Source organism: Lynx rufus, unplaced genomic scaffold (genome assembly GCF_022079265.1).
Source record: "Lynx rufus isolate CCGP_SWC_20201006 ecotype Redwood Valley unplaced genomic scaffold, mLynRuf1.p SCAF_7, whole genome shotgun sequence".
Classification (NCBI taxonomy): Eukaryota; Metazoa; Chordata; class Mammalia; order Carnivora; family Felidae; genus Lynx; species Lynx rufus.
In genome coordinates this window covers 119,584,758-119,610,840 of record NW_025814889.1, presented here as the reverse complement: position 1 = coordinate 119,610,840, position 26,083 = coordinate 119,584,758, and the positions used below count along the sequence as shown (strand labels likewise).

General features: G+C 40.7%; 1 protein-coding gene and 1 long non-coding RNA gene across 19 annotated transcripts in view; one reads left to right on the top strand and one right to left on the bottom strand.

The window, feature by feature from the left end:
- LOC124501722 (uncharacterized) overlaps positions 1-16,371 on the bottom strand; it is a 40,204-nt gene extending 23,833 nt beyond the window's left edge. For all 3 annotated transcript variants that reach the window (XR_006959801.1, XR_006959802.1, XR_006959803.1), the window contains exons 1-2: positions 16,075-16,371; positions 3,928-4,067 (exon numbers count right to left, since the gene is read on the bottom strand). This is a non-coding gene — a long non-coding RNA (uncharacterized LOC124501722). The remainder of the gene's footprint in view (positions 1-3,927; positions 4,068-16,074) is intronic.
- ANKS1B (ankyrin repeat and sterile alpha motif domain containing 1B) overlaps positions 1-26,083 on the top strand; it is a 1,075,523-nt gene that overhangs the window by 986,960 nt on the left and 62,480 nt on the right. For 3 of the 16 annotated variants that reach the window (XM_047066127.1, XM_047066126.1, XM_047066125.1), the window contains exons 18-19: positions 2,621-2,728; positions 4,811-4,990. The exons of 2 other annotated variants lie outside the window; for them this stretch is intronic. In XM_047066127.1, coding sequence (XP_046922083.1) covers positions 2,621-2,728; positions 4,811-4,990 — 288 coding nt within the window. Of the gene's footprint in view, positions 1-2,176; positions 2,267-2,620; positions 2,729-4,810; positions 4,991-23,994; positions 24,070-26,083 lie in introns of those variants that run through there. 11 more of the 16 variants (XM_047066124.1, XM_047066128.1, XM_047066123.1 and 8 more) reach the window with 7 other exon arrangements.

Here is a 26,083-nt window from a genome sequence, read left to right as displayed (position 1 = left end):
ATTTGTCAAAGTAATTCTGAATTCATTTATTACGATAAAAACGTTACTTAGCAGGACCCAGGGGCCCAAGGCAGCAGCAGCAGCAGCAGCAGCAGGTCCAATTAGCTATTGGGAGGAAGGCAGTGGAGATTTTATGGGAGGAATTTATATTCAATAGAAGCATTTGGCAAAGTAATTGAGAATAAGAATAAAAGAGAATGAGAAGAATATAGTGTTTTTTAGACTTGCAAATACATTTGAAAAGGTTAATGTTATATTTCCCTGAAATGGAGGAATTCTTTGATCTTGATACTCTTTAAAAAAAAAAAAAGAAAGAAAGAAAAGAAACAACGCAAAAATATAAGGGCATTTCTCTGGATCGCGTAAACAATATTGCCTGCAAGTCATGGACATTGGGACCATCCTTATTAAGCATACTTCTAAATCATCTGAGGAGTGTATGGTGAAATTCTAGATTTGCAAAACTTGCTAAACTCCTCCAGGTAGTGAAATGCCACACCAGCTAATATACATGCAGGAAGATAACACAGGGTTATGTGAGTATGGAGAAGGACGGCAGATGGGTTTCTGCATGGACGACTGTAGGATAAGGAATTTAGGGAGAAGTAATACAAGCCCTCCTTCCAAGATTAAAAGGCTTTGAACTATCAGCTGTAACAAAGTTAAGAGGTTTTACAGCCAGTGTGTATTTTTGCCCCTGGTTTTTCCTCCCATGGCTGAAAGGTCAGCCAGAATCAGGAGTACTTAGAAAGGGACATTTAAAAGGGTACATTCAAAGCAGAAAATAGTGTACTGCTCAGATGTAAAGCCATGGTTCACTTACACCTGGAATGTTGTAATTTGCTGGACAAACCTTAAGCAGCTGTAAAGGGGTAGGAGAAGGTACAGAAATTGACTAGAATGATCTGTGGGGAAGAGGAGCTGCTTTATGGGGGTGACTGCAAAGATCAGGATGCATCAGCCAGGCAAGATAAAGGTTTACAAAATCATAGGGAGGTGGTGCATGTGATCACTCACCTTGATGAACATTTGCTATCCCCGTCATCAACAGACATGGATCAGAGAGTAGATGTGAAAGGAATAGAGCATACTGCTGGTTTGAAATCTGAATCAGTGTGGACAGAAAGTCCAATAGGCTAACTGACAAATAGGCAAATAAAAATTCAAGATAGTGCGGGAGGAATGCCAGAGAATGCCCACCTCTCCTCTTTAAAACTTGAAAAGAGAGATTTTGTTTAGATCACTTACACTATGGGTATTGTACTTGAGGAACTAGTGACCCAAATAGTTCTAGTTCTGTCCTGGGACTACACGTGGGCAGAGAAGAGGTAAATGCATTTCTTATGAATGGATTTATAATATGCTCTTTTAAAACATCAGTAATATTTGGAGATGTGCCCAAACTTTGCAGTTTACCTTCAAGTAAAACAAATTTTGGAGTCAGGCAAACCTCATTCAAATCCCAGAGCCACCATTTACTGGCCCTTAGATAGACTACTTAACCACTCTGAACTTCAGGCTCCTCTTCTGTAAAGCAAGAAGAACCCCTTCCAGAGAGGGATGTTGGGATGGTTGAAAAAGTAGCATTTGCAAAGCTCCAGGAAGAGGTGGGAACTGAGACTGTCTGCAACTCTTGGTTTCCTTTGTCACCTCTTCCACAGTGTGCCTTGTAGGGCCCTCAGACTCAAAATCCCATCCTGGGGAGACTTTGAGTCTTCCCCCAGGTAGGTGGTGCTTGACTCCAACCCTCCTCTGCTACCTTCATCTACATTAAAATTCATTCTTTCATATTCATTGAACCCCTATTATTTCAAGCATTGCTTTAGGCATTTGGGAAATCATAATGATAAAGATACACCAGAGCCTTGCCTGCAGGAAGTTTACCTAGGGGAGATGGGTACACACACACACACACACACACACACACACACACACACACTGAACCTATAAATAGAGTTATTTCATAGAATGATAAAAAGAGGATCATGCGGTAGAGTGTGATGGGGGTTGAGGGCATGGTTCTTTTAGTGAGAGGAGGGAGAAGGCTTTTGTGAGGAGATAACACTTGAGCCCCAGAGGGATGAGAAGGCATCATTTGAAAATCTTGAGGGGACCATTCCAGGCAGATGGACAAAAGGGATAGAGGCCCTAAGGCAAGAATGAGTATGGAATGTTCAAGGAACAGAGAAGGCCAGTGTGGACATCCTGAATGGAGGGACACAGAGGGAGGCAGAGGGCAACCAGCCCTGTTGGGCCTTGGGGCCAGGTCAGGACTCTGATTTTATTCTAAGAGCAATAGGACTCTGTATGGGAGAGTTTTCTGCTGGTGCAGGTTAAAGTGACTTATCCTCTGGAAAGGGTGGTGGTTGATGAGAGGAGATCTAGACTCCAGGGCAGCACCAGCAGGAGGAGCCGTGTCTCTGCTCTCTTTTCCGACCCCCACTCCACAGCCACATTGGACTCTGCCCCTGCCATTCCCATCTTTCTGGACTTGAGAGCCCACCCTGATTTCACACATCTCTCATGGTGCAGAGGTAACTGCACAGATCCCTTCATTTTTCATCTTTTAGGACATCTTTTTCTCAGATGAAATATTTAACCCAAATATATGTCGTTTCAGGTTTTAAAAATCAATTTGATTGGCCACAGGAAACGTATTTTGGCATCTCTGGGAGACAGGCTGCACGACGATCCACCACAGAAGCCCCCTCGGTCCATCACCCTCAGGGTAAGTGCCCAGCTTGTTCGTTTCCGCCTCCACTCTTATCCTCAGAAGTTATTGTGTGCAATAAAATGACATGATCGAAGCAATGGATCGAGAAGTACAGGCTGTTTTCCATGTGGTTTACCTTATTTATATAAAAACAATCTCAGTTTTGATTGTGTTTTGTAAGATGAGATTTGTTTCTCTCAATTGGTTAAATGTATACTTTTGAGATTTAGATGTACACATTACAAACCAGCACTTTTAAAGAACCACTCCCTCTGCCCCCTTCCCACATTCCCATCTGCACCAAGTGAGAGGAGATGAGTTTTAGGTCAAACTCCTCAAACCCACAGAACGAAAATCATTCAAGGACCACAGTTAAGGAAAGATAAATTGAAAGTTAACCTTAGGGTCTCCTGTTTTTTTAGGAAGTACAAATTTGTCAGCTTTACTTCCTTCAAAAATTATGAATAGAGAATCCAGAACATTAATAAATGATTGCAGCTATATTTTAGAATTCTGGGGCAGAAAAACTAGAGAGAAAAGTATAGAATGGAGACAAAGATAACGTGGAAGGAGAAGGAAGGCAAGAAGGGCAAAGCAGAGAGAACAAGAAAATGAGAGTTGACTGCTGGCAAAATGGCAGTGGGAAGGAGCAGCCAACAGTCACTGGTTTCCATGAGACCCTGTTGGAACTTCTCAAAAACTCATCGAAAAGCCTGGATCTCCATGACTGGTTAGAGAGTTCCAACTCTGTTCTCTTTATTTCATCCTGCACTGGCTTCTGATCCCTTTTCTGCACGTGTCAGCAAAGGCAGCAATAGCAAACAGTACACCCAAGCATGGCACTTAGATGTAACTGCCAACAATGAAATGCAGTAGAAAGCCTCTTATCAGTGAACTTCAGAAAACAGCAAAACTACTGCCAGGACAGCAGAGGGTCAGGTGGGAGAGAAGCTCGTAAGACTGTGAGTCTGATTCCATTTTAAAGAAGAAGATACACAACGATTTCAGGGAATACAAGAGATGTGGCTGGAGGAGGGAACCAGCAGGAAAATTGAGCACTAGGGAAATTGGGATACACTGGGACATTTGGAGACCAACCAGCTGGGGGCTTTGGGAGCAGTGAAAGTAAAAACAGGACGTGTTTTTCTTCCCAGTAAGGGAAGCCTCAAATAAATTAGGGGGAAAATAAGACTAGAAAGTGATTATTGTCTTACCTTCATTTCGCTACACAAAAGGAGGTAAAGATGTAGGTGCCTTCAGTGTAAACATCCTAAAATGCCTCTTTAGACGAGTAACTTCCTCCTACTTACTCTGCTCTCTTTCCTTCCCCTCCTGAACCTCTCCCTCCGGCTCCCTGGAAGAGATTTAGGAGAACAACAAACAGATCAAAGACAGAGATTCCCAAGAAAAAGTGCAGGATCTTAATCTGTCACAGGAGGCCCAGAACATCTGGGGGAGAAGTGGCCTGGAGACTCAGCACAATCCAACCCTCCTCTGACTTGCAAACCCTAGAGCCCAGCCGTCTGCCACCCCTTATCTGACTTCTGACCAGTTTCCCTCAGCTTGAGTCATCTTTGCCGTTGAAACACGTCCCCTGTCATTATATGCATTGCTCTGAAGTCTGCGTGTGACATGCTGTGTTTCCATACTGTGTCCTCTTCCCTGCCTGATTGCCAGACCACCCTTTGATGGAGAATCAAGACCCATTAGGTCCTACTGGGGCCTTTTTGTCATGTGTCACTACAGTGAGGACACTCTGTCCACAAGGAGATGCATCTCTTCCCTTGTAAACACACACAATCGCATCAGGGGTGCCCAGCATACGGGTGCCTCTCTCCTGAGCTCCTCCGTAGCACTGGTGTAGGAAAACCGGGCCTGACTCATTATCCTTGAAAACTTTGAGCTGAAATACTTAGGGGGGAAAGTATTGCCTAGATCACGCCATTAATAAAATGGTAGAATGTCACCCATTCCTTAGCAGGTGATTCAGAAATGACTCCCCACCCCTGCAGTGTGTCTTGTCAGTATTTCACAATTGTGAAACCAAAGGTTAGCCACAAGAACATGGTATTTATTTCATGATGTATTTCCATTCAGGATCCCAGTGGTAATCACACTCCTCCTCAGTTGTCTCCATCACTTAGCCAAAGCACTTACACCACTGGTGGCTCCCTAGACGTTCCTCACATTATCATGCAGGGCGATGCAAGGAGGAGAAGAAATGAAAACTACTTTGATGATATTCCCCGATCAAAACTGGAGAGGCAGATGGCCCAGGTAAGGTGTTAAAAGCCTCTGTGATATTTTTGCCTTTCACCCATATCGAGTAATGCATTCTGATATTGAACACTAGCTTGCAGTGAGCCGATGGATGCCTGTTGTCCACCCAGCTGGAATTTTACCGTCTTATGCTATGGCCTTCATTCCCTACTCGCTCAAACCAGACTGAAAACACACCTTCCGGAAATGGCTTGTATACCCAGGTCCTTGTTATCCATTCTTATGGGAGAAGTTGTCTGATCCCATTGCACCCAGAAAGTCTTTGTGCCAAAGGGAATCATCCCGCGTAAGAATGAAATCATAATGAAAATGAATAACAAAAGTCTGGGTTATAAAATGTAAATTGGTTAGATGACAGAGCAGAAGTTGGGGGGAAGTAGTAACTCCTCGTGATGTTGTTAATTTCCTTCCGGGTTAACATATTTGAACAGTATCACACTGTCGGGACTGGTTGCATCGTCTCACAGTGTCACCTTGAGTAGTTGAAGGTGATGATGCTGCTTGACACAAAGAACTGAAAAGAGAGATCTTTCATGCTTAGCCCTCTCTGTGGTTTTGGTAGAGGTGTCCATGCCTCACCTGCCCTCAGACTGCCGCTCAGAAACATGAGTCAGCCATACCCAACAGTGGAACTGTTCTTAACACACGTCCAGGGGGGCAGCTAAGGCTCTAGCATTTGTCCTCGAGATTCAAAGATTTGGATTTGTTGACAACAACTGGCAGAATCAACTGTTTTCATCCTCCTTCCAGGTTCAGACTGGTGTGTTAAGAGTTTTCTCTCTGCCTCCCACACCTAAGATGAGAATCTTGAGGTGAAAATTCGACTGTAATTGCTTTGCTTTGCTTGTTAAATATTTTTCTCAACTGTTTGGTGAGATTCTGTTTTGAAAAGCCTTTGGTAAACATTCTGTGCTGCCGCTCATGAAAGAAAAATGTGAAGAGAATGTTCTGGAAACCATGACTTTTCTGCTTGCAGAGGCCCTGGAGAGAGAGAGAGTCTGGTATATTGCAACTCCTTTTAGCTCTCTCAATATTGAATTGTTCTCTGGGATCTTTGTGCAGGGAATGGCAATGTTAGGATTACGGAGAATCTTTTCTTGAAGGGAAATGAAAATGTACAAGTTACAAGAAATGAATAATTTTCCTTTTCTCTCTTGTTAAGTATTATCTTTTAATCCTTATTCTTGTTTTCACTGATGTTCTTTTAGAGTCTGAAAGCTTTTTTCCCCCAAGCTGTTCATATATTTCTTGCTACTTGTTAGTATTTGTGGATCACATATATGTGGTTAAATTTCTGTAATGACAGCATTTCAGAGACATGATTTGTTTTAAGTTTGACCCATGTAGTCTTTATGTATTAGTACCAACTGGGTATTTTCTGAAACTTTCTATTTCCTGGGTAAAGGAGGATCCTTCCTTAAAGAGCATTAGCTACTGTTGACTATGCCGACTTCAAAAACAAAATCACCTATCTGAGATCCTCCTATAATTTATGACATTTCTGCACACAGCACAGTTTTTTCAAAGAGGAAATTAATTACTCCTCTGCCTGAGTGTGAACACTCAGAGATAATCTAGCAAGATTTCTCCCTTAGGTCCCTCGTGAGATTCAAAGGCTAGTATTTCTTGTTGAATAGCCCAGATGTTTTTCCCATCACTCCGATTGGAAGGCATCCCTTTCAAGAATTGTCCTATCCTTGAGAAAGTTGAATGAACTTGTATCTGGCCAAGTGAGAAAGGCCCAAAAGCAGAGAGAGGATAGATAAAAGGGTGGATGGGACGTGGTGAGCCACAGAGGGTCTGTGTGGATATGCTTGTTTTCCTCACGTGTACTGCTCACAGCAATCGAATGACTGATGTAGACATAGGCCAGGAGCCAGGAGCGTATTAGACCTTTCTGAAATCCTGCCGCTCAATACAGCACTTTGGCTGCAGAGAAAGCAGAGAAAATAGGAGATGGCACTACAAGAAACTAATCAATAAGAAAAAAGAATTCTGGGATTGCAACTCTTTCGGTTGTGTTAATTGCAGTTTTTTGTTTGTTTCTCTTGAGAATGTTTCCTAGTCTAGAAATACCAGAAATCGTGGAGAAATGAATGTGTACCTTTTAAAAATAGTCTCAAAGCTTTAACCTGTCAAAATATGAAATACTCTGTGATTTTGTTGTTGAACAGGTTTTTTTTTTTTTTAAGTGCTTTTCTATCACTCAACCACTCGATTGGTGTTTTTTTCTTATCCTTTCTTTTCTGGTCATTTGCTAGGATGATTTTTTAAATCCATTTGCTTTTTTAACAACCTGTCATGCTCTCCCCATGCCACATTTCTTCCCCGAGGCTATGTGCTTAGCCAATAAAGTTGGGTCTTCCTAAAGACTTGGATTAGAAATTAAAATTGCGGTAGGCAAGCACCTAGTTACACCTCCATCCAACCAGGAGCCTGGTCCCTGAGGTTTTCCCAGGACATTTCTCCCAAGGGGCTTTCGTTGCATGGGTAAGGCTCACCTAACCAAACAAGACAAGTCCCTCTTCAGGCTTGCTAATTTACTAAAAGAAAGGAAAATGCAATTAAGAGAAAAATCACCAGGTCAGAAAATCTGTTCTCAGCAGAGACTCCACCAGAGTGATCTGGAATTCTAGTCATAGGCCAGAAACCTCAAGTTCTTGGTGGTTGCAATAATTCATAGGAGTGTTGCCCTCTTAAGATCTACTCAGTAGATGTTTGGAAGTGCTTTGCTTAACCTAGAAAACCAATGCTTACAGTTAAATTGAGATACATTTAATGTCCGTTCCACTATGAAATTTGTTCATTGGCAAATGATTTTCAAAAGTAACACTAGAGTGATGTTTAATTATCGGTGTTCAGGTTGAACTAGTATGAAAAATACCTGTCTTGGAATCCAGTGGCTTTTAAATACTGTGACTATTGTTTGCTTTTATTCTGATATAAGTAATATTCTGGCATCAAATTGTCTTAAATGAATATGTGAGAGATGGAATTGAGTTCAGTACTAATAACATTTTTTAAACCACTGAACATAATGATATAATCACATCTAGACAATGGGTTTCTGTCATGCTGAAAACATCACTTTTCTGGCCTACAGTTCTAAATTGGACTCATTAGCTCAGAAGCTCTGAAATGCTCCCATATTTCCCTGCCTCTAATAAATGAATGTCACACTCACATTTGTATAATAATAACTTAATGCCCATAGAGCTTTTAAATTTTCAAAGTACTTTCACATCTATTATCTCATTTGAGTACAAACGAAGTATCCTACACAATTGCTCATGTGCACATAGCATGTGGCTGATCAGCTTTTCAGTCCGAGTTCTGTAGTGAGTGAAAATAAAGTGAAACTATGGAAAGCCGATCAGAAGGGGGATAAATATTTCCAGTATTTAGGGCCTACTCGCCATCTTTAGAAATGTTTTCAAGTGACATTTATTTAGAAGTCAGAATACTCTGAAAATGAATAATAAAAGAGAGTAATGGGGCTAATCAAGTTAAGGGACCACAGTCTCCAAAGTTACTAAGAAACAAGAAATTCCCAATGTGAAACTTCCTACCATTTATAGAAGGCCTTCATTTACAGAAAATACTTATGGAAAAATGAAATGATGCTTCTAGTTTCACAAAAATAAAAAGGACTCCTAAATAGTAAAAGAAATACATATCTTTGAACAAATTTTAGGTTGATATTAATGAGGAAAATCCATACTGTAGAAGTCGTTAAGGCTCTCATCTAAATAAAAATACCAGTATTTGGGGGCAGTTACCTTATCTGATGCACACAAACCTGAGAAACAGGCATTATCCACATTTTGAAGACAAGGAAACTGAGAAACCACATGACTATGTGGTCTGGGTCACATAGCCAGAAAGAAACTGAATCAGAACTCACCTAGGGCATTATGTAAGGCACTGCAAAGGCTTGGTCTGAATTGCTCCTAAATCAGTACTGTTGATACCGTTGAAATGCCAGTGTTTCTTGATCCAAACGGTATCACTTAATAAGTATGACTAGACCAATTACTTCTTTATTTGAAAGCATTTAACATATATGTTCTACAAATGTTCATTCTTTTGATATTGTTAAAAGAAGAGAAATGGAAAGGGAGTCAGATAGAAGCCCCACCACAGCCAAATCCGTGCCTGGGATTCCATGTGCTTTATCTTATCTGATCCTCACAATGTCCCTCCTGTACTTGAGGAACCCTGGGTGGGTAAGAGCTGTGCCTCATGGCTTGAGTCAGCACTCAAGCTCTGTCTACCTGACTGTATCCTGGTTCTTCTATGGCTCTTGATACCTTGTGGTATCTGTTTTAAATGATATAAGTATTTTTTTAAGTTTATTTATTTTTAGAGAGACAGAGACAGTGTAAGTGGGATAGGGGCAAAGAGAGATGAGAATCCCAAGCTGCCAGCGCAAAGCCCAGTGCAGACCTCGAACTCATGAAACCACAAGATCATGCATGACCTGAGCCGAAACCACGAGTCAGACACTTAATCTGACTGATATAAGCCCCTGAATGGTGTAAATATTTTTAAATGACATAAAACATTTTCATAACAGTTCAACAAATACAAACTTATATGCTGTAATAGATTATACTTATGTGGGTATAGCAAGAAGAATGACGATAAAATCACTAGTAGTTTAGTGGAAACTTATTGAATCAGGTTTTAATGAATCATCATAAAACCCTTTAATGCAAAACTATAATGGTTATTTGTTGAGCCTTTTGGTGGAGACCCTCTCTGCACAGCTTGGTAGAACTCTGCCCTGTACACATGTTTGTGAAAGCTTTGTATGTGGGTGGGGTTTACTGTGCATACAGAGAGGTCCTTGTTTGTGGTTTTTCCAAACAGTGGATGCTGTTTCCTTAGTGGCTTCTCCATTTGGAGTTCTGATTTGGTTTCTTTCTGGCTGTGTGACCTGTACCAAGTCATGTGGTTTCTCTGAACATCAGTTTTCTTTAAAATGTGGATAAATCCTGCCTCTGGGATTTGTGTGTATCAGATAAGATAAGTTATGTGAAAGCATATTTGTATGTATCAGGTAAGAAATTTATGTGTAAATACATAGATGATATGACTCTCAATTCAGATGTATCACCCGTGGGTCCCTGGTTCATCAAAGGGCCAGTTAATATCAAAGATATCAGAAAGGTAAATGCTCACTCAGATGGTTGTAGCATTCTATAAAGGCCATCTTTTTGTTCTAGTATTATCCATGCTTAGAATATATAATATACAATGGAATTGGAATTTTCCTCTTTATTATTTTAATTATATAAATATGAAGGCTCCCAAGAAGTGTCTTATGATGGAGAAGGGATCTGTGTAGTGATCACAAAGCCAGGAGAAGCAGAAGATAGATGGAATAATTCTCTACAAATTCAGGTTACAAAAGTAGGTAGCACTCCTTAATCCCCATCACCTGTTTAACCCATTCCCTCACCCCCCCCCCCCGCCCTTGTGATGAGCACTGGGTGTTGTATAGAAGTGTTGAATCACTATATTGTACAGCTGACACTAATATGTGAACTAGCTGGAATTTAAGTAAAAACTTTAACAGAAAGTATGTAGCAAAGAATATCTTACAGTAATGGCATGTTATTATTATTTTAACATGGTGAGGTAAAAACATTAAGTGACAAAGAAGGGATTATTTTTCTCTTAAATGAAATTTACAACTTGCTTGAAATGTACAGTACACAAAATTAGCTAGAGAGGCATGAATATCTCAAAAAGCCATGAGGCAAATGCTTAGCCATCTTTGGGAAAGAAGGAAGATGGTAATTGATTCTATCATATTTTTCCCTGGGAGAGAAAGTCTATTGTTTCTAGAAATACTGCCCACTGCTCTGGCATTATGGGAATTTACAGAATCAGCCTTTAGAAAATAGCACAACTATGTTAAAGGAATAACATTTTACAGAGTTATTTTTCCCTAAAACTAACAAGTTTTCTTATTACTGTGTTAACATCAGATTTTTTTTTTAATGCCCATAGGTTAATGGCTAGTTTTTAATTTAGATTCTTATCACCTAGCCGCTACTCAGAAAGGTTCAGCCTGTCCATGACTTCAGAATTTTCTTCCATGAAGGTCTAAAGAGCAACTCCTGATACTTAAGCACAGACAGATAACATATAACCAAAAAAAGAAGGTGAAGAATAAACTTGGTAGGCTCTTCCATCAGGAGCTTCCGACTTGACAGCTTGTCGAGTTGACAAGCTGACATACCAGCTTCAGAGATAACTTGGGATGTTGATGGTATCTGTGCCCTGTTTCAAGCCAGGAATTCGAGACCACCAGCCATCTATTCCCAAAGGCATCACACCAAGCAAAAGTGGAAAACATTGCTTTCATAATTGGAATTTAAACCTGATGTGTGCACCCTTTGTTTATTAACGTGGACAGCTAATTGTCTCTTCTCAAAATATATACTGCTCTCCCTGTCACAACTTTGGGATTAGAAATTCCAATGTGCTTAGTGTCTTTTGGGAAATACTGAAGTGTTACCGTCTATCCTATACCTCAATTTAAAAAAAAATAATGGGAAGAAGTGGGAAAAGCACTCAGATGGGTTCGTTTTCAGATTTTGGTACTCATCTTACAAGTCTGGATTCTTTCATTCTCTGTCAAGTCCATCAGTGAGGCAAATTAGACAACCAGGAATTTGTTCTGACAGACTCCAGTCAGACCTAAATAGCTCCGTTCATTTTGCTAGAGAAGCTTTGATGCCTCCACCTTCCCTCCATGTCCTGGTCCTTAACCAAAGGGAACGTTCCCAATTAAAAACAGACTATGGATTTTTTTTTAAGAGAAAGATCGGTATAAAAGATCCTATTTTCAACTGAATAAATAAGAAATCTGACAATATATAAAAACCCTATTTCAGTGGAATTGACCTCGTGATATTTAGTGGTGCCTTAGGCTTGCTAACAGGGAGCAGCTTATTCACAAAGAGCCACACCAGGCTATTTTTCCACTTGTTAAGTCTTTGGAATGTTTCTCATTATATTCAGTCCAGTTCTTGGGTCCACAGGTCAGAGTTTTGGCTTTTCTGATCTGACCTTGATAAATTTTCAAGGGTAGGAGAATCTTCTTATTCTCCCTCTCCCTCTTCCTTTTCTTTTTCCAATGTAAAAAAAAAAAAAAATGAAGACAAAATTTTTTGGAAATCTGGCTGATTATGCGGTCCTGTCTCAGTTAATTCCATTTGTATATGACTAAAGTAAAATTCCAGTAGGGACTCTTCTATGTACGTGCAGCTAACAAAAATCCAACTCAAGGTGTCTTCAGTTAAAAAGGGCATGTGTTTGAATTATTTCACTGCCAAGTCCAAGTAGACCTGGGTCCAGATGCTCATATGATGTCTTGCTCTTTGGCTCTTCGTGTCTCAGCTCTGCTTCCTCTGGATTGGCTCTTTTCCCAAACAGTCTTTCTCTGTATGAGGGAGTTTCAAATCCAATTCCTGTTCAACTGGAAACTATGAGAAAGAGGGCTTATCTTTCCAAGAGTTCCCCCCAAAGTCCTGTCATTGGGTCCCATTTGTTCAGATCAGCCTGTTTTGGATCACTTATCTGTCCAAAGCTAATCACAGAAGAAGGTGTGTGTGTGTGTGTGTGTGTGTGTGTGTGTGTGTGTGAGAGAGAGAGAGAGAGAGAGAGAGAGTTTGCCTGGAGGTGGTTTTAGCTCCACATGCACCACACAGATTGAGGGGTGGAAAAGGAGCCCCCTCCCATGGACAGAGTGCCATGACCAGAAATGGGAATGTCTTCTATGCAGGCAGAAATATCAGTAGTAGGCACCTGAATAAACCCATTTTGACATTCTGAGAATGTCTGGCAGAAAAATTGTTTTATTACATAAGTATTGATTTCAGTGTTTCATACTAAACTTGATGAGATTTTTTTAATTTTTTTTTTAACATTTATTTATTTTTGAGACAGAGAGAGAGCATGAACAGGGGAGGGTCAGAGAAAGAGGGAGACACAGATCTGAAACAGGCTCCAGGCTCTAAGCTGTCAGCACAGAGCCCGACATGGGGCTCGAACCCATGGACCGCGAGATCATGACCTGAGCCGAAGTCAGACGCTTAACCGACTGAGCCACCCAGGCGCCCCCGATGAGATTTTTAAAATACCAGATTTGGGGGTGCCTGGCTGGCTCAGTCAGTGGAGCATATGACTCTTTTTTTTTTTTTAGTGTTTATTTATTTTTGAGAGAGAGACAGAGAGAGAATGAGCAAGGGAAAGGCAGAGAGAGAGGAAGACAGAGGATCTGAAGCAGGCTCTGTGCTGACAGAAAGCCTGATGCAGGGCTTGAACTCATGAACTGTGAGATCATGACCTGACCTGAAGTCAGATGTCCAAACGATTGAGCCACCCAGGCACCCAGAGCATGCAACTCTTGGTATCAGGATTGTGAGTTTGAGCCCCACATTGGGTGTAGGGATTTCAAAATAAAATCTTTAGGGGAGGCTGAGTGGCTCTGTCAGTTAAGTGTCCGACTTCAGCTCAGGTCATGATCTCACAGTTCATGAGTTCAAGCCCCACATCAGACTCTGTGCTGACAGCTCAGAGCCTGGAGCCTGCTTTAGATTCTCTGTCTCTTCTCTCTCTGCCCCCCTTCTCTCTCTCTCTCTCTCTCTCTCTCTCTCTCTCTCTCAAAAATAAGTAAATGTTAAAAAAATAAAATAAATATATAAAAATAAAATCTTTAAATAAACAAATTGGATTTGAAGTCATGAGATCAGGGTTAAAAATCCCATCTCTGTTATCTATTACTTCTGTAACCCTGAACAAGCCTCTTAGCCCTTCAAAGTCTTAGTTTTCTCTTCCTAAAATGAAATTAATGCCCATCTCACATTATTGTTGTGAGACATGTAAGTAAAGTGGCAGCTGTCAAAGTATTTAATAAACTCTAAACCTATATGTTGGGGTGGTTTTATTAGAAAGTATCATTATTTTGAGATAACTTCTACACTGTGCTTCTTCAAAACAACTGGGAATAAATGCACTGTAGAGTAAAGCTCATAATATTTAACTTAGTTTTACAAAACTATTTCTATTTTCCAACTGCTAAGCCCAAACTGATACCCCTCCAATGATATGGAAACAACAGTGCTTAGTTCGAACAAGAAGTTCCTGTCTATGTTATAACCCAATTATTATTGGAGCCCTTTGGAAAGGATTTGTGGATGATATCCCTATTTAAATACCTTTAAATACTTTATGAGTTAGCATATATTAAAATCTATCATTAGATTTTATATTTTAAAAAATTATTTTTCTTTTATAATGAAGTGTATGTTGACTGTGTAACAGCAAGCCTGACTCTTCTTTCACCATTTTAAAATTCACTATAATAAGCACTCTGTAAATACTTGTTGCCAGATTAATTTACACAAGGTTATAGGCACCACAAAGCCGCAGGTTTCTAGGACTCCAGATTAGACACATATTAGGATAGCTTCAAATCTTTTAGAGAGACTGTGTGGAACAGTAGCATGCCTCCTGCCTAGCTTAGATCTGGTAGTTAGCTCATCACTACTATCGTCAGAGGCAGTACCAATTAATACAACTTATAATGAGGAGACTGAGGCATGGAGAGCTTATGTTGCTTACCCAAGGCTTCATAGATTGTAAGAAGTACCGGTAGGATTTGGACCCAGTCAGGCTTCACAACCTGTGCTTTAACCACTGTGTTGATTAACACCCTGTGCCGTCTTTAACCAAACTGAGTACCAGCAGACATAACACATTCCAAAGTTCTAGAACCCCAAATGGCTCTAGTCCAATATTTTGAATCCTTGACAAATTCTGTTAATAATATTTAATGTTTTATATAAATGCAAGGTTAGTAGAGAACTGAACCTCTAAGGGAGCATGGATAAACTTTGTAAAGAAAATCCTTCGCTCTTGACATACATTCTTTACAAATCAGGAGTAGCAAACAGTTGCTTCATGTAAACAGTTATAAAATGACATGACCCCTTTTCTCTCTTTTTAATATTTGTATATTAATTTTGAGAGAGAGAGAGACCCATGTGCAAGCAGAGGAGAGGCAGAGAGAGAGAGGGAGAGAGAGAATCTCAAGAGGCTCCATGCTGTTAACACTGATCCTGACACAGGGCTTGAACTCACAAACCATGAGATCATGACCTGAGCTGAAATCAAGAGTCAGACACTAAACCAACTGAACCACATGATGCCCTGACATGATAGGGTCTCTAATGAGGTTTGAATGCAGCATCACAAAAATTTGAAGTAACTTGTGTTAATGGCTAGAAGATTCTTCTGTACTTCTGTTAAAGAAAAACAGAGAAACAGAACGGGAAGGGGCCAGAAAATGTATCTAGTCTTGTAACTTACTACAGCACCCCTCCTAATACATCCTCAATAGACAGCCACAAGTTTCTGCTTAAATTTGTCACTGGAAAGGTGGCCCCCACTTTGTGAAACAGCCCTATCAGCATCGTAAAATTTCTAACTGATAGAACTTTTGCCTTATGCTGAATTGAAATAAGCCTTCCTAAAACTACTACATAGTTAGTTAGTGCTATCTTCAGAAAACATGAAGGATAAATCTGCTCCCTCTTGCTGAGAATAGCTAAGACTATAGACAATTTGATGTTTTCCCCTTACTCTATTAATCATATCTAGCTCCTTGCCAATATCATTCTGATAGTGGGATATGGGCCTCACAGCATCCTGATTCCCCAGCTCTGGGCACATCTGCTTCCTTGATGTTCATGCTCGACGACATTAACGTATCGTTAACTCCTACTGAGCTTCCCTTCATGAAAATTTCCCAACCTTTACCAATGGCCACGAGCTGAGCCGTGCCTCTTTTCTCAGCCCTCGGTGGTGGTGGTGGTGGTGGTGATGGTGTGTGTGTAACCTTAATGCAGGACTTTACATTTACATTACTCCTTTCCAGCAAAAACAGTTTTATCAAGTTGTTTATCCAGTAGTCCTAGAGTATCAATGTTTTGTAAAGCTTGATCAACACTCAGTGTGTCAGTGATCCTTCCCAAGTTTGTAATGTGCTAATTTAAAAACCTTACCTCGAAAAAGTATGCCTTTCAAGTAATTTCTCCAGTGTGTTGATTTCAGTGTTGAACAGGCAGAACTGAAGAAAAAAAATGCAGTCTTCTGCCAGGGACCTCTTGGATGGGCATCATTTAAGATAATCATTCAACTAGACCTCGTTTGTCCATGTTTTGCGTAAGGATAATATGAGGAGATAGTGGGGTCTCAACGTTGGTGAATGAATGGCTTTATCCAATACATCTTTGTTACCAGATGCAAGAAGCAGTGTTGAGCATCTAGTTAATAAACGGGTTTAAATAAAGAAAATGACAGTGTCAGTTTACAAGAAAGGAGCATAATGTATAAAAAGATGTTACAGGCAAAGAACAGTATTACTCTGCAAAATCCAGTTCCTTTGCAGCATTTCCTGTTATGATAAAAAAGCTGATCGCTGCTTTTCTGAATGAGTTATTAATATTTCTGGTTTTTAGGTGTTTAGTTGTTCTGAAAAATGTATCAGTAATGGTGGCATCCAAAGTCTGAGGCAGAACAAATAGCCCATATTGCAATAAGCAGCATGATCCCACTTGACTTAAATTCCCTACAATATCCAGAGAAACTGGGACAATAAGATCTGGACTGTGCAATGTTCCTTTTTCCTTGCCCTGCTTTATTTTTTTTGAAGAGATATCATAAATAATTGTGTATTGTCATTTAGGGCTACAACCGTCATATTAGGGAATGCGGGTTATACATTATCTCTACAAATGAATAACAGAAATCATAAAGCCTATAGTTCTCTCCTACTCTGGTAGCTGAGGGCTGATTTTATGTGCTGTCAGTAGCAGAATCAGTTAACAAGGAAGGAAGGGAGGGAGAAAGGAAGGTAGGAGGGGAGGGAAAGAGAGAAACCTGTAAATTTGGGCAAGCAATAGGAATTTATAATCGGAATCTCTATCGTACCAATGGACTTTTGATGGGACCAAAAATGGTATTTAGTCCTTCCCACTTTTGCTAGATGGATTAATGCTGACACCAGCAATAGTGGGTCTCACACCGAGAACAACTGTTGGCCTGACTTTTCACTTCCAGCAGGTGATCTGTCCAAGAATTTCCCTGTGGACACAGGGGAAGGTCACGGTCACGAAGGTTTGATAGGACTGCTCTTCAGAAAGGTGGAGAAATGACAGGAAGCAGGATTTTCTCGAGTCCAGCGTCCCCTGCAAATGAAACAGTCCATCTGAAAACTTTTAGAACAAGCGTCGGTGGCAAATAAATAGCAAAACAAAACAAAAAAACTTGAACTTGAGACATTCAAGTATAGTTGAAAAAGAAGAATCACATACAGTTGAGGGCCATGTGCATGGGGCAGAGGAGCACCTTTTCTGTATCAACAGCAGAGGGACAGAAGTGATCCGAGGCTGCCTCACGGCCTCTGGACAACTCTGGAGGGACAGAGGGTTCCGGTTTTCTGATTTCCAGGCAGCGTTCCGTTAGTGCCCCTGGAGGAAGGGGCTGCAGGGCTGTCACTGCTGGAAGAAAAGACAGAGGTGTTTGGTGCATTAATCCTTGCCTGAACTGAGTCCCTTTGACTCCGTCTTTTAGTCTCTGCTCAAGGAGCCGCCAAGTCCGCTGGCTGTTGCCCGAGCCTTCCTTTGTTAGGGTGCCCTTTTTTTCTTTTGCCTTTGAAGCTGTTTTGTTCAGTCTTCAAGTTTGTTTTTGTTTTATTTTAGAACTGCTGGCATCCAAGAGAAGGAATGGGCTTCATTATACCTTTAGCTTTCACCCTGAACCTTTTTTATTTCTTGTTGGATTCTTTCTGGTCAATTTCTGAACAACCCGAAGTGAAAGAATTATGACAAAAGTAAGGGAGAAACCGAGAAAAAAATGATTTTCTTTTTCAGGGCTAGAACAAGGCAGGAAATTTCATCTCTGGTAGAATCTGACCAGAGGGCTCTATTCACACACTTTTTTTTTATTATTATTAAACTAACTACACAGTGTTGGCAGGTTGTCAGAGCCTAATTGGTGTTGGTGGGTAGATGGAGCTACTGTCAGCTTGCTCCATTCCAAGACCCACCATCAGCCTCTGAATCCCAGTTTACTACGGGTCCTGACAGTGGAAAAGGGATTGTGTCTGTAACAGTCTGCATTCCATAAACAGTGACAAAAAGCAGAACCGTTTCCTACTTACTTTGTGACCCATGCCTTGCGCTCAGAAGATGCAGTAGCTGTCCTGGAATGATGTCAGGGTGCCAGGGAGACAGATTCCTATGCTGTAAACTTTTTTTAAACGTTCAACTTCCGCTTGAAAGAATAATCTGTTTACAGTGTGGGAAACATAGACTTAATTTGGATATAATATGCCAGATGCTCAGGGAAGTCTTCTCTGAGAAGGTGACATTGGAGTAGAGCCTGCGGGAGATAAGGGAGCTAGTCCCACAGTAGCTGGAGGAAGAACATCTCAGGCAGAAGGGGAGACACATTCAAAGGCTTGAAGCAGGAGTGTGCTTTGCTGTCCAGAACCAGCAAGAAGAATAATAGGAGCGGAGGGTGGACAGATGAAGCGGAGATGGGTGGCAGAGGACGGAGATGCTTGCAGGCCATCGTTAGGACTCTGGATTTTCCTGTGAGTTAAATGGAGCAGAGCAGCACAATGCAGCTTTCATTTCAAACAGGTCATGGTGGCTGTTGTATTGAGAGTAAGCACTAAGGAGGCAAGGGTGAAAGCAATGAGACCAGTTTGCAAGCTCATGGAATAATCCAAGTGAGAAAAGGTAGTGGCTTGGATCAGGCAGTGATAGGATGAGAAGGCCGTAGAAGTGGATTCAACAGGATTTGCTCCTGGATGGGAAATGTGAGCAAAAGGATGATTCCCACTGGAAGGAGGGATTTGCCATTTTTTAAGACAAGAAGGCTTAAAAAAGAAGGTGAGGTAAGCAGGAGCTTGGTTTGGACATTTAAGGTTAAGATGCCTATTAATCATCAAAGTAGAGGTGCCAAGAAGGCAACTGGGTGTCTGAGTCTGGAGCTCAGGAGAAAGGTGGACTCAAGTGAGGACAGGAAAAGGGAACATGGAGACGGCATAGGCACCTCTTGGGGTGTTGTGGTTCTTAAAGAAGAGCAGAAATTGAGTAGGTGATCAAGGGAAGGAGTCTGTTGGCTTTTAGTAGAAGATGTTATAGCACTGTTTGAGAATGCTCCGGTAAAGAGGGGGGAAATAGATGAGGAGGAAGAGAGAATATACTATAAACTACTGGATTGCTACCAGTTGAGCAGAAAAGAAGTCCACCTTTAGGAAGAAAACCTTGAAGAGAGAGAATGCGCTTTCCATTTTGTCAGTATATTTGAATGCAAGTGTGTTGTATTTTCTGAACTGAATTCCTGGTAACCTGAGATACAGGACGGTGACAAGAATGAGTGAGCTGTGTGTTGTATTTGAAGAAAACATTTCCAGAGTGAGGAGAGAGGTCTACACTAATGATAAAATTATATACCTTCACTTCATCAAGGAAATCAACATTAAATTATTAATTGTATCTCAGTTATAAGACTACTACACATCTTTCCTTAATCCCCATTTATTTGGATATCATGGTAATTCAGGTTCAGATAAGCTAAGTTAGCCTGAGAAGTCAGCAAATGAACTTGCAGAGGGATGTTTAACGTCCTTTTATAGAATTGTATAAGCTGGCCTTTAACATAGAGGTGTACTAATTACAAATGTTCCTTCTGTCTTCAACGAAGTGAGCAGCCCTTTGTCAGCTTTTATCAGGAAAGATGAGAAGTGTTCTAATAAAAAGTCTGCAAGGTTAATTTCTGGTGCCTTTTACCAGAAATACGTCAGCAGTGACGTCGTTGACGGAAGGCACAAGTGTCAACAACAAAGCGGACCAATTACAAATGGTAACGAGCAGCAGTAATTAATGTTCCTGTAGTGCTTTACTATTTGCCAAGAAACTTTTGAACACATTCTATGATTCCACTGATTCAGTAAATACATTTGACGGCCTTCTACTTTCCAGGTCCTAGAAATTTAGCTGTGAAAAAGTTCCGTCTCTCATGAAGCTTAACGAATTACAGAACAACCTGATGAAATAAGTGGGTCAAATACTATTATTGTTCTTCACAGATGAAGACATTCTAACGCTTAATCGAAGCTTAGATTTAAGTTACTACTGTTCTAGGAATTTGGGCCCTAGATGAAATCTTATCACCAGTATTTTCTTTCTCAGAATTGTTCAAAACTCAGCACTTCAGTACAAGTTGTACCCCGAAATATTATCTTCATCAATGTAGTGAAATTCTGTGGTGGAAACTCTTTTGCATTTAAAAAAATCATTCTGGCACTCAGTCTAATAACCATTGTGTCTAGAAGAAGAGCCATTTTATATTATGAAGACACCAGTTACAGCTGATCCCCCTGAAGTAACTGCTCTTTGAGCCTGATGAATTATTTATTGCCAACAGAATTACTGCGGTATCTGAAATTATCAGCTTTTTCTTCAACAACCTCCATAACTAAAACTCAATTAACTGCATCTACTTTCAACTCTTTTTTAAAAGTCTGACTTTTTACCATTTGCATTGAGTCAATTAATTGTTGGAAATTATAGAAGTTCTGTTTTTTCTAAGTTTAAGACATAGCTTATACATGAAAATAGTTATTGTAACGTCTTTAAAATGTATATAAACCATATACAAAGTCTCTTCAGTGTATGTGACTAGAGGTAGGTTTTTTTTCTTCATTGAAAAAATTTTTATATGGATTTCTAAAAATAAAATAAGTGATGCATGAGATGGTCTCTTCCCTCCTTAACTGTGGTAACTTTCTGGGACTGTTGGAAGATAATATTCGTGTAACAAGATGTTAAGTGGGAAATTTCATGTAGGTACTAAGTACCAAACATTCTCAAGAGAAAGCTGCTGAGAATGGAGCCAGATACCTTGTTCAGGATTGACCAACATGTAATGAGTCCTGCCCTGCCCAGTCAGCTACCTGTCTGCACAGGCAGAAGATTGGTGTTGGGAAGGGCTGAGAACTGTCTGAGCCATTGAGGAGAGCATGTGGCAGAGGAGAGAGGTGTCCCCGTGCCCTCTAAGCCTAGTGAGAAGAGCTCTAAGAGGAAGGTCTATCCAGAGTGGGGGAACCTACCAGAAGGGGAAACTGGCATCTCTTTCCACAGTTGGAATTCTGACAAGCAGATACACCAGCCTGAGCTGAAGAAGAGGGAACTGGAGGGACATCTCCTGGCAGAGAGGGGAGTGGTCACAGAGCAAGCCCGTCCTGAGGAGGTTGGGTTATACCCTGTCCCCTGCGTCCCATCCAAGGGGCCAGCATGGACGCTAGGAGGGCTGAGCAGAGGTTAGAGGAAGTCAAGCTGGGGACGTATTTCTCACATCAGGAACTGTGCAGTGGGGACCCACTCCCCTTCCTCAGCAGAGCCCTCCAAAGATCTCACAGGGGTATACAGCAGAACCTGTGTGGGGGTGGGGCAGGGTGGGTGCACCAGCTACACAAGGATGCTGGAAGCCGAGTTAGTGTCACCTGGAGAAGCAGTGCAGCCGACGGAGAATCTAGCCATAGCCAGATAAGAAAAGAGGCCCTTGTCCTTGTCCTGTGCTCTCCTCCCCAACAAAGGGCATGAAGGAGGTAGAGCTTGGGTCCTGGGTTTCCAGGATTGACCATTCCACCCCACTCCTCCCTGCTCCTACAGGAAGAACAAAGGAGAAGAGGACCAAGTACAAATCAAATCTCTTTTAGCCACCATGGTTTTTTAAGCCTCAAGACTGGCCTGTGGTAAGGGAAGGCAAAGTTCGAATCAGATGATACTGGAGTTGCATACAAAATGGATTCTTAGTGACTCACAGTGACCAGGAAGTTAGGAGATCTGCCCAAAATGTCAAGTGGCCTGATGCCCATCAGGGAGGGGAGACTGGGCTGGCCCATTTGGGAATAAGGATTGGAAAACAATAAAACATTCAGGTTATTTGAACTCCAATGGAGTTGAGACTCTTCGTTGAACTGGTTACGTTTACAGACACTTGTTCCAGGATCAGTAAAACAATACATATCTCCATATAACTGGAGACTCCCTTTGCCTTCCTTGGCTTCCTGTGAAGTCAGTACCAAGCTGGCACTCCTTCCCAGCCATCCCCACAGGCTGACTTGTGACCCTCCCCTGTGTGACCTGAGCAAGCCACTTACCCTCTCTGAATGTCAGTTCAGCGCCTTCATCTGGCAGATAACAAGCGGTCCCTGGGTTACTTCTAGCACTAAAAGTCTCTGAAAGTTGTAAAAGAATTAGCTCAGAACTGTGGATGATAGTACTGAAAAGGTCAAGGATATCCTAGAAGTATGTTTTATGCCAGTTAAGATGGCAGTCCCACCAAAGCATGAAGTTAGTATATTTAAATCAGATGGCAGCTATTGTAGATGAGGCTGGGAGGTTAATGGGCAACACTTAGCTTGCTAGAGTTTTAATTTTTGAAAGGTAGGAAGAGGAAGCTCCCCTGTGGAGGAAATAGCATGGAGTTGAGAGAGGGAGCTGAGAGTAGCAAACCTGGTTAAACCACTTAAAGTGGGAGGTGGTTGAAGTTGCCTTTGGTCAGGCCCCCCAGGGATCTTACTTCCTTAAGGAAATGCCAGTTACCTAACAATCCGTCCCCAGCAAGTTATCCAGATGACAGAAGGGATGGAAAGCAAAGATGTTTGTGTGTGGGTGGGACATGCCACTGTAACTGGACAGAGAGATGTTAAATTTCTGGTGAGCATTTTTGGGAGGGTGGAGGTAGGGAAGACATTTAGCCAGGGATAAGTTTCTTTTCCATAATTCATTTGCTGATGCGATTGTTCTTTGCCGGGCTTCTAAACCATATTGTGGTTATGTTCTTATCTCCTTCCTGCATGATCTTTGTACGGCCTGCTTGTGAATTCTGGGGATGTTCACAGTGCTTACTGAGTAAGTTTAGGCATGCTGCCATTTTCTGTGATTCAATTTCATGGTGTCTTTTAGAATGATGGAATTCAGGAAAAGAACTCTATAAAGATCAAGCCAGGAGTCTCTTCGCTTTATTTGGTGGTTCTGCTGTAATTCCCGGGAGGGGACTTAGTTTGGCATTTGGTTCTAAGCAAACATTATTGCCTTTTAATAATTGTTAATTATTTAATTGTTAATGGTGTGGTGGAGAGTTGAGATCACGGAGCTGACTCATTAGGCTCCCCAGTGCTGTTCACCAAAGCGTCTGCTTCAGTAACAGACCCCGGCTTCCTGGCCCCAACCCCTCCCTGCTCTAATCTCCTTCCTGCCTCCCCCACCACACACACTTCCACTGCTGAGTGGCAGACTGATGCTTCTTTCCATGTCAACCGCAGTTTTGCCCTTGAGAACTCCGGAGGGAGAAGGATCTTCTAGGTTTATCAAGTGGAGCAATGACTAAGTCAGGAAAGTCATTTTATTGCATTGTTTGCTTTTGGTCATTGAAGATAAGAAAATAAAAACATTTATTCTGCGTTAAAGGCTTTTTTCCCATCTTGAACTTCATGAAACTATTTATCCTCTGAAATGAATGATGTGAAGAGGGAAGATATTTCCGTTCTCTTTGGCAAATGTAAAACAGTTTGCTTTTTCCAAGATGTGCATTTATTGGTAATCTCCCTTGATATAAAACTAATGCATAAGTGTTTTTTTCCTACCCCCCCCCCTTCAGCCAACCCAAAATGCTTTTAAGCAAAAGAATGACTTGGAAGCCAATTATTAAACCTGGGCATCCTAAAACATTTTTTGAGTTTGTGTGTGCGCGTGCACGTGTGTGTGTGTATGTGCGTGAGTCAGTGTTTAAGAAATGTGATTCTTTGCTTTTTATTATGTTCCTCCTTCCTTTCCTTGATTCTACCATGGTAGCTGCCATGTTCTAAATATTGACAAGATGAGATAGTTTTCTGTTTATATCAGCAGTCGTCTGTCTGTGAGATATGGACGAATCAGAACGCTGGATTTCCTTTCTCAGCCATCCATCAGGTTCATAATGTAAGGTTACAAATGGTTATTTTCTTTCCTGAACTTGCGCTCTGTAATGTGTTGCAAAGTGTTGTCAATAGCTACAGGTACTGTGTCCTGGGCAATGCAGAAAATTCGTGATGTCTAATGACTCCTGAGATCTTGTCTATTATATTTCATTCACTGTGCCTTGTGACTAGTTGACGTGCAAACATTGTCCTAAAATGAGAAACATACTTGGTTTTAAAGTCTGCAGTTAAAATCTGTCCCATGTGAGTTTTGACTTTCATCCCAGGTGTCTGTGTTAATTTGCTTTTACAGGAAGAAGGAAAAGGGTAAATTGATATATATTTTTATATATATATATACACACACATGTATATATCGGTGTTACTCTTCTTCATCTTGTACTTCCCCATGTCCATGGGCTATTCAACCCATTGTGTCTAACAGTTCTCAAAGGTTCGTGTGCTTTACTTGTGAGAAATATTGGAGTATGATTTGCATGATATTCTGTATACATTTTATGCAAGTGTGGGAGTAGTATAGCCAGGAGCTGCACTGTTACGGCTACAAAGTGGTTCTCAGCCTTTTTCCATTTGACGATTCTGAATTGATCTTTGGAAAGTGTTGAAATCATGACCCATTTTACACTGAGCCACCTAATATTCAAATATTCACATTTTACCTTTGCATACTTTAAAAAAATCACTTTTTGTTTGGAAAGTAGACATTTTCATGTTTGGTCTTTTCTGCTTTGTATTTTAAAATACAATCCTGTTTTCACATCCTGTTGAATAAATTTTTGCCATTGGATAGCCTGCTGTCTGAGCTGTCTGAGAGGTTGAGACATTTGGTTGAGAATCACTAAGCAGAGCTCTCAGGGTGGCATGTGAGGGCCTTTTTAGGGGAGCCACATCAGGCACACCCCTCCTGTGCATGGGACTTCTGGCTCTTGGGATCTTGGGGTCTCTACATTGCCTGGTACTGATGCTTCAGTGAACCAGTGGTCCCTCCCGAACCCGTAAATGCTAACCAGTGCTTTTTCATGTTCAGAAGTGGCCATCTCTGCTCTTTATCATCAAAAGGAACAAATTTAGTATAACCAACTGCATTTGACCAAACTAGCATTCTTTATTCCTGAAGATTTTTAAAACAACTGTTGTGGCATCCTCCTTTTATGTGTGTGTGAATGTTTGCAGGAGGCCTTTCTTTACATTCACATCCAAATATATGTATACATATTTATAAGCATAGAGCTCTATGTAACATTCTTCAGAGCCTTAGAGATGACAGAAAATACATGTAATCATGTATAACTTATGAATGTTTGGGTAGCCCATCTCTGATATTTGTCAGAATTATTGAAAGTGAAACCTTAAAATAACAGTTGTCATTTAAAATCATTTTAGTTTTTCATTAAGTGTTCTGAAGAAATAGAGAATAATGTTTGTTAATATTCAGAACTAAATTTATAAGCAGGTAGGTGGAAACAGTTCCTAGTATAAAAGATTTAAAAGCTTCTATTTAAAAAAATCAATTAAATCCTAATTTAAAAAAAAATTTTAAAGAATAATACAAGGCTTGGAAAATACTGTACCTTTCTGTTCATGTTAGGAATCTAAGTGATAATAATCTAAGTCATAATTATTTACTGACATCTTTAGGAAATTTTTTTATCAAGGAGAGAATGAGGATATCGACAGTGTTTCCCTTTGTATGCACGGAGCATATAGAATATGGAGTTTCTTCAGTTTCCAGTTTGCAGGGAGAAAGCTACACACTATGATATTTTAGCATTTGCCTTATGAATCCGGTGCATATGAACTAAAATTCATACGGTTTTACCATCTTTTAAAATAAGGCAAAGTTTAAAAGCTGCGTTTTAGACTCTGCCATCCAATAAAAATCTATCGGTAGACTTCTGTGAGTTTTTTTCTATGGTATATATACTACTTAGTATATATAGATACTAAATTCAGTTAGTGGTTTTATACCTTTCAGCTGGTGGTATGAAAGACATTTAAGTATGGCCTACCTGTCC